Below are 12,132 nucleotides of genomic sequence, written 5' to 3' on the forward strand. Positions count from 1 at the left end.
TTAAAAATGAGCAATGGAAGATTTGAGAGGCTCTTTTGAGTCTAGCTGAGACTTGTTTATCGTCGGAACACTAATAAATCCAGCCCAAAGCTACATATAGCAGAAAGTGTTCAAGGTATCTTCAAATGTCATTACCATTTTATGATACTAAATCCAATCTGATAACCCTGATAGCATTTCATTAGTATTAATGACATGGAATAATTACTGTTAGAGTGACCTGTATTAAAAGGGAGATGAAGAAGAGAATCATTTAACATGGAGATAACATTGTGATAAATGGAAATTATGGCTTGATGGGCTCTGAGATCATGGTGAAATGAGAAAAGAAGGCAATTTTCCCTGCTTCTCAATTTGTTTAAGTCTCAGGCAAAATAGCAGCAAAGATTCCTTGGGGTTTCTATCCTACATTCTGGCAAATAGGTTCAGGAAGTTTTTTGACATTATGAATATAGTTAAAAGAAAACCCTTCAAGCATCATTTGTCATAAGACCTGGATTACATCTGTGACACACAGTGTCAGGGACCTTCTTCCCATAATGTGCCTGGTGAGTGATTATTATTAATGATAAATGGCAGGAGTTTGGCTAAAAGAACATAAAAAGGGGAATTGACAGAAGGCAGATGGGCATAAGGGGTATTATTTGAGATCTGAGATGCTGAGACTGAAGGTCACATATCTGCATCAAATTTGCAAAGCATTAGATATATGTTCAGTCATTAATCTGTCCTAAATGAAAACTGGCATAATAATAAACTGTCATAAACAAATCAGATAACTATGAAGGACAGGAACATCGCTGTGCAAATTGTGTAGAATGAGAAGGAAACAATAGTAATAATAACAAGTTTTGCAAAGTGCTTTATAAATGTTAAGATAGATGCCAGTATTACTCCTAATTTACCGATGAGGAAACTGAGACAAGCAGCGGTTAAGTGACTTGTCCAGAGCAACACAACTATTACACTAAATACACATCTGAAGTAGGATTTGAATTCTGGTCATCCTGATGCCAAGCCCCACCAGGCATCCTATACCATCCAGGTTTCTCTAATCCACTCATTTTTAAAAATTTTTCATTCATTTAAAGGCAATGGGGTTAAGTGACTTGCCCAAGGTCACACAGCTAGGTAATTATTAAGTGGCTGAGGCTGGAGCTGAACTCAGGTCCTCCTGAGTCCAGGGCCAGTGCTCTATCCACAGGGTCACCTAGCTGCCCCATCCACTCAGTTTCAACAGATAAAAAGCCATAAGAGACCAGGTTTGCCCAAGGTCACACCAGAATTAGATAAATAGATGAGATAAATAAACCCTGGCTGATCCAGGATTGAAACAAAGATCAGCTGTCCTTCTCCAACTTCTAATCCATAGAAATAAGCCAGAGGTAAATAAGGAATTGTCTATCTGAGCATCAGCTGCTGTGGGTTGGATGTTCTAATTAATGGCCATTTTAGAGTCACACAATATGAACTTGAATGACTGGGAGGCAACAGCGCTGGACGTACTCACCCGAAGGACAGCATGGAAGACGAGAGCCGGACAGGCAATTAAGATAGCCCCACAAGAGGCGGTCACCAGTGAGGCCGAGATGGTCAACTCCCTCTGCCTCCCATCAGTAGCATCTGTCACCATTGCATCTGTGAGTCCATTAGGCTTCAGTTTCTCAAAACAGAGGTAGGACCTTGCCCTCAGGTGCTCTTCCACTCCTATGGTGTGGAGATGAACCTGGGGCTACTGAAAGCCATGCCAACTGGATAGAGATTCCCCAAACGCTAGGAAGCTGGAATGTTGAAGTCCAAGTCTTCGTCATTCCACTAGAGTTAAAAAAGATACTAGGAAAGGGTTGCTTTTTTAATTTTTCCAGCTATGGCAACTTGTGAAGATTGACTATTAAGTAATGGGGAGCTGCTACCAAAAGTGTTGAAAACTCCCTAAAAATAATAGGTCCTAAGAAGAAAATAAAAAATTGTTCTTTAAATTTGTTCTTTAAATATACATATACATATGCAGGAAGGGAAGGCATGACAAGGGAAGGCAGTGCCCTGATATTACTATTTTCAGCTCTGAGGAAGTTTGAGATTTGGCTTTATTCAGCCCAGAGGTGAAAATTCAATGGAAGTGAACTGGGGTCCTAAGGTGGAGAAAGCTGGTCAGGTTTGGGGTTAAAAGGAAGACTGTTACTTTTGAGAAATGGAGAGATTAAGAAAAAAAAAAGTCCCTGAAATTGCTTACCTCTGTGAAAAGTCTAGTTTTGTTCTAAGATCCCCCCCACACACACACTCCCCAGCCCTGGAATGTGATGAGGTCATAGAATTTTTAAGCTAGGAGACTTCTCTCAGGAATCATTTTTCTTCCTCTCCCTAAATATTCTGGCTGAGGTCACTTGGATTGCCCTTTGTTCCCCTCAGTCATCTTATAATCAGAATAGTAACTTTAATATTTAAAAATTGCTAGGGACGGGCACTAGAGTGATGGCTCTGCAGATAGCTGGAAGATTTAGATGTGAATGGGACCTCAGATGCTGACTGCCTGCCCAACTTCTATTGGATTATCCAGCTTCGCTGGGCTTCAGCGTCATCCCTGCAGAGTAAGGCACTGGGCATGATGAGTTCGGGGTTCCTTCTGGCTCTAGGCCCCAGAGCCTCCAAGAATGAAGCATTTAGATGAGGAGAGAAGACCTCCTGCTTAGGGTGGCACAGGGTGGGTGGGCTTGGAAGACTAAAGGAGGTGAAACTGGACCCTGGATCTGTATTTCAGAGTACAGGAACTCCAATCCTGACATTTTTTCTGAATTGCTTTGAGACTTGCCCTGGATGATTGAATTAGAGAAGAAAAGAGAGATGCGCTCAAAGTTTCAGTAATTCAATAATTTATTCATCTAAAAAAGTGTGTAAAAGTATATAGCTCTCATCCACAAGGTATATATGAATGACATTTAAAATGGAGGCCTTTTATTATTGTTTCTTTTTATCAAAGTCTTTTTAGTGTATTGTACCAGCGATATACTGTAGTTTTTTTTTAAATGAACTTCACATATTTTGTATTCTTTCAAATTGTCTGCTATATATAAAAGAAGCTCACTGCAAAATGCTTGAAGGAAAAAAAAAGACAAAAATTCAGAACTTCCCAGAAATGTACAGCTTTTACATTTAAAAAAGGTTCTGAAATATACATACACGCATGCGGGACAATCCCCTCCCCCCCCTCGCCCCTCAGCTCCAACCACAGTTAAGAGTTCTGATTTCTGCATGATCTCCAAAATTAGAAATTAAAAAAAAATAAAATAACTTCTTCACTCTGTAGCAAATCCAGGGCTTGTACATTTCAGATTAATTCAGTAAAAAACTCACAAGTAAAATAATGCATATTTAAGGGAAATATTATACAGACTTTCACACAGAAGTACATAATAAGATTTTTTAAAATCTATTGCCATTCATTTATTTTGCACAAAAACGTATAAATATGTCACCAGCTTTTCTTAACTTAAAAAACTTAAATAAAAACGACACCAGATGAAAACTACCCTTTGCTGCCTTTTTTTTTAATAATTTTTTTGTGGGTTTTTTTTCCTTTTTGCTTAGAATTGGGTTTCTAGGGAAAAAAAGCCCCTGCATAAAAACAGCCCATTAAAAAAAAATTCTGATGAATTCTGGGAAAAAACAACCCCAAAGTGGTAAAAGATTACAAATGTCTACTTTACAATTTGTCTTCTCACCAAGGTAAATTTTTATACAAGTTTACAATCTTCATATTTTTATGCGCTTCAAAAGGCCTTGAGAATTTTCCTTTCTGATTAAGAAAAAATAGCACTGCAATATTTTTAAAGTCAATTTTACACTGTACACATTAGATACAAATGGTTTGATATATCAGATTCTTTTTAACCTATACATTGCGGAGGTGCCCCGCCCTCCCCCCGCCCCCACCGCCCCATGGGTGCTTCAGAGAACAAAATTAGCCATTTACATGGTTACTTCTCTGCTTTCACATTCCCACCGTACAACAGACTTTTTTCTTTAATATAATTTGCTTTTAAACATTAGATTATTTCAAGAAAAATACTTTTAAAAAAAATCATAGTAATTATTACACTTTTTTTTGTTAACCAGAACATGAAAGTATTTTGGAAGAACTTTTAAAATTTGCATGATTCTTTCCACAGACCCCTAGATCTCCCTGTCTGCTGATCCAAGTGCCCTGGCATTCCACACCCCTGCCCCTGCCCCTGCCCCTCGGTGAGAAGCCCACGGCAGCCACAACACAAGTCCCTTCTATTCACAGGGCCTGGAATGGAGGTGGCATAAAATGCTTCCATTATTAACATTTCAAAAAGGCAATCATTTTTACTAAACAAAGCTCCACCACAGTGGTTCCACTTCAAGTACTAATTTAATGACAAGTTTTATTATTTCTTTGAAATAATATTCCTATGGTCCAGAAATAATCCACCATATTTGTACACAATTGGGAGAGCCAACGCGCCACATGCCCTGTGATACGCCTCGCTCTCGTGGGAGGACTAGCTGCTTGGAGAGGGTCCCTCGATCCCCCTTCTGGAACTAGAGGCCCCATGCATGCCCGCCACTATAGCCCTGAATCTGAGTCACCAATCTGTTTGCCTGAAGTCGCCCCCGGCGCTTGGATAAGAAAGGGGGTGGGCAGCACTCTGCCTAAACCCCCTTTACTTAATGGCCAAACCTGTTGTCTGGCTCAGATTGCATTTGGCTCCCTGGATTTGTTTTAACCTCTCTCCTGGTTTTGAGATCAGAGGATAGACAGGTGTGGAGACAAAATAATCCTGGGGGGGCTCCTGATTGGGTTTCATCTAGAGTACCTGGTCCTCACTAATTTAAAAATAAAAACAAAGACAACAATAGGATTTAAAATAAATAGACAAAGTTACCATGTGCCAGACCATTCCATCCACACAGACAGGGATTTCAACCAAAGCATTCATACCTATTATTAAGGCGGCAGAAACTGTTTTGTTTTGATGGGTTTTTTAATAATGTACTTGAGCTGGTTCATGGTTCATAAAGCCCCACCTTATGGAGTTCAGACCCTCACCCATCCCTAGAGACCTTAGACCCAAAAAAGCCCATGGGCCCTTACTTTTAAACAGAGACTTAAAACAGGATTGGTTCCCTAAGGAAAAGGACATCACATTCTCCGTGTTTTCCTCCTTTTAGAAAAAAAAAAAAAAGGTACACACAAAACACAAAACTTCCTGTTGACCAACCAGCAGGCCTGGGCCATCCACAACATTAATACTGGCTGACTGTCTCTGCGACCAGGAGCTCCCAGGCCAACCTGGCACGGGCCCAGCCTGGGCTCCTGGAGGCTGGTTTGGAGAAAGGACGAGGGGCCATTCGCAGAGTGTAGTTCATTTCTTGGATTGAGGTTTTGAGGAAAGAGAGGGAGGTCCGAGCCAGAAAGGAACAAGTGCTTTTCAAATTAAAGTATGTTCATGATGGCATTGTACAACTGAGTGAGCACCACAAAGTGGACAGGAAGGCAGGAGGTACGGTCCTGGGTGGCAGGGTTGCACGTGAGCCAAGACAGCGCATTGTACTGCTCCAGAACAAACCTGAGGAGGAAGCACAAGGCCAAGGGACTGAGGGGCTGGCCCTCCATCCAGCTGCAGCCTATCGTGGGGCCTCTGTGCCCCTGCACCCCCCCCCAATTCTGCCTGTCTTTGAATCTCCTGCTTCCAAATGGTCACTTGTGGAGGCTTAAGGCCAAAGTCCAATATCTGGACCATGCTGGCTGACATGATATCTGGAAATACGAGGCAGGAATGATTCATTTTTTTCCTAGAGGAAGGAATTTACCTATTATGTCAATGAAAAAATGTCCGTGGGAGGCAGAGAATTTTAGTGAGTCTCATCTTTTTCAATTTGTTGGTACATCATCAACATTTTTTATTGTATTAATTTCAAACTTAATTTAAGGGTGCTCTTTGGCTTGGGTTGTATTAAGGCGAGCCTCACCATTCAGAGCACCCCAGCTTGTGCAGTTTTAGAGACCAAGGAACACATGCCTCCTGCAAACAGAGATGCTGCTGGGTACCCATCTCACTGGGCTCATTAGAGAACTGCCAACAGTGATGCCAGGTTGGCTGTGATGCCTCTGGGGCTTCCCTGGGGCCCGGGGCTCCTCCCTCAGCTCTCCTTCCTTCCATCCTCATGGATGGCCCCAAGATAGCCACAGACCAAAGGAAGCCCAGCTCTCCCCAGAAGGGCCCTTACCTTAGGACGTCTGATGTGGTTTTAGAGTCCAGAGGGTGTGGTACACGCTGGGAGTTCCTGGCAGGGAGAAGTTCTTCCATCTGAGCTACGGAGATGTGGTGGTGCAGAGAGGCCTGGGAGATGACAAGGAAGACGGGCGGTCAGAGAGACTGGGAAGCTTTGGCAGTTCTGGTGGTGACCAGTACACAATAGACTGATACGACAGTAAACACAAGATGATCTGAGGAGAGAGAAGGCTAATGAGGGAGCTCCAGAGGTGGCACCTTCAAGGGTACCATACAGGCAGGAGCCAGGTGGCCAGAGAGCTCAGCAAACCAAAAGCGACTGACTCATCTAGAACCTGAAGAACAGGATGTGAATTTGGAGGGGCCGGCTGGACTTCCGGTTTGTATACTCTCCCGTCCCAGAGAAGACAGGAAGATGCTGGCTCTTCCTCAGCAGGGCAGGAAGGGGAGCGGGGTATCAATGAGAAACCCGGTGCACCAGTCTGGAGGAGAGATGGACACATGTGCAGGAGACAAGACCAGAAGCTGACCAGCTCTGGAGGAAAGGCAGAGAGGGCAGGGGACAAGGCTGCTGTTCAGGTTTAAGGCACGATCTTCACTCACTTCGCTATGGGACATCCCCATCTTCTGCTGCTCCCACCCTGTGGTCCAAGGACTTCCAGTTCCTTGGACTGCAGGAGGCTGGTTTGGGCCAGAACAAATTTCAGAACATGCCAGCAACCCAAGGGATATTCAAAAAAGGAACAGGGGAGAAATATGACCAGTCTGGGGACTGTGGGGCAGGCAACTCAATCTCGTTCCCACACTCATAGTAGTATAAGCCCTAGCAGAGGTGGGAGGAGAGAGCTGCCCTGCTGAGTCTGGTGGGCTTCGAGTGAAGGTCAGATAAACCCTGAGGGAGGCTCTCCAAAGGGATGCATCCCACCAACAGGAGCTACCAAAACAGTGCCAGTGAGGTCCCATCCAGGGCTGTGAGAGGAAGATAGCCCAGCCACCCGAGGGAAAGTGGGCTCAGCTGGGAAATGGAACCCCAGAGCACCCTATCAGCCCCACCCACCTGAATTCCAAGTGCAGACCCACCTTTAGGAAGAGAGGGCACTGGTTTTGGGCTTGTGGACATGAGGACCAGAACCACTGGGGAAGATTCTCAGCTTTGGCCGTTGACACAAAATAGCCCAGAGCAAGGGGCTGCTGCTTCAGCTCCTCGGGGGCTTCTCGGGAAGAAAGACGCTCCCCCTGGCTCTGAGAGAGACAAGACACAGAAGCAGAGCCATCAAGGGACAGTTTGTCTTGAAAGCCTTTTTTGCAGCATACTTACTACACTGAGCCCATTAATTGCCTTTCTGGCCCAACACCAGGTTGAAAATGAGCAAAGAATGAGCAGCCAATACCTCCTCAGAAATGCCCCCCCTTTGCGAGAGCCCCAAGCTACTGACTCAGAGATCCAATGGCAATAGATTTGTGGTCAAGAGGCATTGCATTTTGGCCTCGATGGAGGTTGTTCTCTGGTAAGCCACCCCAGACCAGCCAAAGGACTAGTGAGATCTCGGGGGGGGGGGGGTGCTGAGCCCCTTTTGCCCAGTGTCACCCAGTCAGTGGGTCCAGATTTGGAAGCAAGCTCTCTTGGCTTCTCCCCACAAGCTGCCCTCCTCATTAAGATTACTGAGACTGGATGAGAAATCTAGGTCTAGATTTCTGCTGGGGGTTCTCTTTTGGAAACACCTGCATTGACTGGTTTCTTCTTAGAAGCCATTCAGAAATTTAAAAGTCCATTTATGCTCTTCCTCCAAAAATAAAACAAATTAAGAAATTAGGACCAGATTATTAACTATTTACCCACATGATTTGGGCATACTTCATTATACATGATGCCCTCCTGGGGAGATCTCAGGAGTCATGCTTCAAGTGGCTGAGAGAAGAAACATTCTCTACGACTCATTCAAATCCATTATTGTGACAGGGACACAAAATATCTAAATTTTGACTATATGATACATGAATTCCTCATTAAGCTGCAGATCAGCAACAGGCCTGGAATCTTGGATGCCCTGAATTAGAATCCTGCCACAGGCCCTTCCTAGCTGGGTGATCTTGGATAAATCAGGTCACTTCTTGGTTTCTCAGTTTCCTCAACTATAGTGTTAAAAGCATTTGCCTTTTGTGAGGGTTAATAGAGATAATTGGAAAACTGCTTAAAGTACCATGTAAATGCTAGTCATCATCATCATCATCATCATCATCATCATCATCATGGAGGGACCAGACAGGACTAGTCTCATGACAGGGTCTCCTTCACTCTGGTCAGGTAAACTCTGACATGAATGGGTGAGCGTCACTCTCCACAGTGGGGCTGGGGCTGGTACCAGACCCCCCATCATTCTTGGCAGGGCAGGGTCAAAACCAAGTCCAGCTGGTCCCCCCACCCCAGGAGCAGCAGCAGCTTCTCCCCCCCACCCCCGCCAAGGGGAAGGTGGTCCCAGGTTAACCCACATGGTCACAGCCTGTTGGCATCCCTACCAGGGTGCTGCTTGTCCTGAGTTGTTGTCTCCTCTCTTTTAGTTTTGTGTCTTTCCTGCAAAGACTGAAGGGCTGGGAAGAAGCTGGGCCCTACTGGGAAGAAGAACCCTCCTTTCTTCCCCTTCAAGTCCTTCCTGGCCATGGGCCTAGAGCAGAGGCTTTTTAACTCAACTGACTCAAGAGCCACAGATGCAGAGGCCCAGATCCATTTCAGGAGGTCTTCAAATTTGTTTAATTTTTTTTTTTTTTGGTATTTCAGTCTAATCCACTGTAACTCCATGTATTTTATTTTGTACACTTGAAAACATGACTCAGAGAAGGGTCTGCCAAACAGGTCCCAGACACTCACAGAGAAAGGTTAAGAACCTTGGTTTAGAGAAAAACCGACACCAATCCATTAATCCTGCCTAATTTCAAGGAAAACTAAGCTGAGGAACTTTCCTACTTCTCACACTTAAAAGGCTTTTCCTGTCTATAAACTCTTAACTAGACATCAAACCAAAAAAAATAAAAGGGGGGGGAGGTCCAGGGAGGTTGTGGCTAAACAGGTGAAAGACTGAGACTAGACAACTTCTTGCTTTTAAATGGTGGCAGTCCATTAAAGGATGTGAGGAAGAAAGCTCTGACCCAAGGAGGGAAGGATCACACATTGCCAGCTGTTAGGAACGAAAATGGAACCTCAGAGGCCATTCCCCTGTTAATGGTTACACCGAATTCTAAAGCAGGTTCACCTGGAAAAGACCTGCAGGCATCCTCTTGTGATAAACATCAGCTCTTGCAGTCTGGTCAAAGACTTGGATGGATTTTTCCATTCTGGAAATGAGTGGCTCCCACTTTTTGTTCCCTAATTTTAACTAGGGGCCCGGAGACAGAACAAAGTCTTCAACACTAAACAGAAAGCACCTGCCTGGAGCTCAGCTTGGACAAACCACTGAAGCTGTTTGACTCAGTTTCCCCATCTGTAAAATGAGGCCAATAAGAGCACCTCCCTCTCAGGGCCATTGTGAGGATCAAGAGATAATAATTGTAAAGTGGTCTGCAAATCTTCAGCAAATACAACTGCAGGTTATATTATTATGTCTCATCCTGATCTGGCCCATGAACAGCAAAGATCTATATTCTGGGCACCCTGTCTTCTTTCACACCCCAAAGCTTTAACAGCACCTCTCCAGGGAGACCCTGGCCCACAGGCAAAAAGAGAGGCATGCTCTGGGGCTGAAGAAGTCAGAGCCCTTTTTTTCCTTTTAAAATATCTTTCGATGAGATTAGTGCAGGGAAACAGAATTCAACTGACTGAAATCAAAGCTCTTGAAGTGAAGTCAAAGGAAAGATTTAATTGGTCCAAGTTCAGTCCAGATGCTCCACATGCCTATGGCTCACTTTCTTAACTCTTTAAATCTTATAATATTTAGGACAAGAGAAGAGCGAGTGCCACGAGGAAGCAGGGTCCATGATCATGAAGACCGGCAGCAGCCCCTCATGGTGGTGGGAATTCTGTGGCTGCCTCCTCATCCCTGGTGCAATACCAGGTGCAGTAAGGCACACCTTCTGACTCCTCTTTGTATCATTAACCTCTCTAGAGGGCTCCCATCTGGGCCTGCTCATGAACAAAGCATTCAGCTAGTTCTGTAGGTATTAGGAAGGATGAGAAGAGCTAATTCTGTAGGAAACAGGAAGGACTGTGATAGGCAAAAACCCATGAAAGCAGCCAGCCCTTCAAAGTTCTGAGCAGGGAAGAGAACATGGCCAAACTTACTTCAAATGAATGCAACAATCAACAATTCTTTCTTGAATTAACAAAATTAACTTACATCTGAAATAAGCAGTAATGTTGGCACTAGTTTCTCAAAAGGCACTCTGGGTAAAAATAACTTGTAAACAGCATGTGCCCAGAGCTTCATTTTTGTTAAGTCAATACTATTTGCATAAAACTCCAGCACCTGCAGAGAGAACGGCTTTCTGACATGATGCTTTATCATTTACGAAACATTTATATTCCAAGTTCTATTGTCCTCTCTTCAAAATGGAGCAAAAGTTGGGCCCTTCCAAGAGATTCAACCAGACACCTGGGCAGAAGGGATGGGATGGTCAGGGTTACTGACAGCTGCCTTACCCGACTGTGCTGAAAATGGGAGCCCACGCCGATGCCAGAAGGAGAGCCTGGGGAAGGGACTGGGGAGGAATTGGGAGAGGAATGGAGGTTCCCCGTGATTAAAATCCTAATGTCATTGTCCATATCATCTGGGAACGGAAGATCGAACATATCATCTGAAAGAAGACAAAGAAAAGCCACATTACCAAGTCACCTTACTTTCGGAGGGAATCAACACTGTGTTAGGTTCTGGTTTCCACGTGGGACTCTGCTGCTGCCCATTTTTTGGCTTGGTCTCTGAAGTGAAGACTACTGGGCTAAAGAGTCCTTCAGTCTTTAATCTCCATTGACGACAGTCTACTACAGAGCCCAGTCTGAACTGGGAGATGAAGACCAAGCCCTGGTTAAAACCCATTCTTAACCAAATAAAGAGGTTTTCATGTCAGAACACCATGCGGGGAAACAGACACCAAAGGGCTTTGCATACAAGGGAATTAACCTACATAATAACTAGTTAATGGCTGCTCTGCGCAAGCTGCCAAATCAGGCTTTGAAATCCATTAACATGCAAACTCTAAAGTGCAAATGCTCCACATTATTTGGTATTTATAGAATACTCAGTCAAATACAGACAGCAACTTGAGTTACAACATGCTATATTTGATCAGGCTGTAAGTATGCAAGTTAATTGAAAACACTATGGAAAATTAATAATGGGATTCTGCACATTTGAGGACCAATATGGAAATCTGGTGGTGTTCCTAGGCTTGGCCAAACTGTCCAACCTCACCCCAAATGATTCCCATTTTATCCCCTCCTCCACCTCTGGTCATTTGGTCATAACAGAAAAACAAACTCCTATCTACCAACCAAGGACCTCACAGGTCTTGAGTATGGCAAGCACCATGCTAGGTTGGGGTATAAAACCCCAAGGAGCATCCCCTCTCTCTGTGAAGGAAGATGCCAGGCCTGGGGGTGGAGTGGGGAGAGGAAGGAAAGAGAGGAAAGGCTCCCTAGAGGAGATAAAGTGTGAGGGGAGTTGAGGGCTTCACAGCCTCAAGACAGGACATCCCCATTTTATACTTGAGGAAACTGAGGCAAGAGTCTTGAGTGGGAGACTCACAAGGAGGCAGTGGCTGAGGCTGAATTTGGGCTCAGGTCTTTCTGACTCCAGGCCAGGCATAATGAGGTAGGGAGGTGGGAAGGTGGGAAGGTGGGAGGGGGCCAGTTTTAAAAGCTGAGAGGGAAGCTTCTATGTGACCCTAG

The 12,132-nt window shown here is 44.5% G+C and overlaps 1 protein-coding gene across 6 annotated transcripts in view; it reads right to left on the bottom strand.

The window, feature by feature from the left end:
• Positions 1–1,204: 1,204 nt before the first annotated feature.
• MED13L (mediator complex subunit 13L) overlaps positions 1,205–12,132 on the bottom strand; it is a 344,978-nt gene continuing 334,050 nt past the window's right edge. For 2 of the 6 annotated variants that reach the window (XM_074205887.1, XM_074205888.1), the window contains 4 exons: positions 10,888–11,042; positions 7,338–7,499; positions 6,253–6,365; positions 1,205–5,591 (listed from right to left, as the gene is read on the bottom strand). In XM_074205887.1, coding sequence (XP_074061988.1) covers positions 5,459–5,591; positions 6,253–6,365; positions 7,338–7,499; positions 10,888–11,042 — 563 coding nt within the window. In that variant the 3' untranslated portion in view covers positions 1,205–5,458. The remainder of the gene's footprint in view (positions 5,592–6,252; positions 6,366–7,337; positions 7,500–10,887; positions 11,043–12,132) is intronic. The other 4 variants (XM_074205884.1, XM_074205883.1, XM_074205885.1 and 1 more) reach the window with 3 other exon arrangements.

This window comes from Macrotis lagotis, chromosome X (assembly GCF_037893015.1).
Source record: "Macrotis lagotis isolate mMagLag1 chromosome X, bilby.v1.9.chrom.fasta, whole genome shotgun sequence".
In the NCBI taxonomy this organism is placed as follows: Eukaryota; Metazoa; Chordata; class Mammalia; order Peramelemorphia; family Peramelidae; genus Macrotis; species Macrotis lagotis.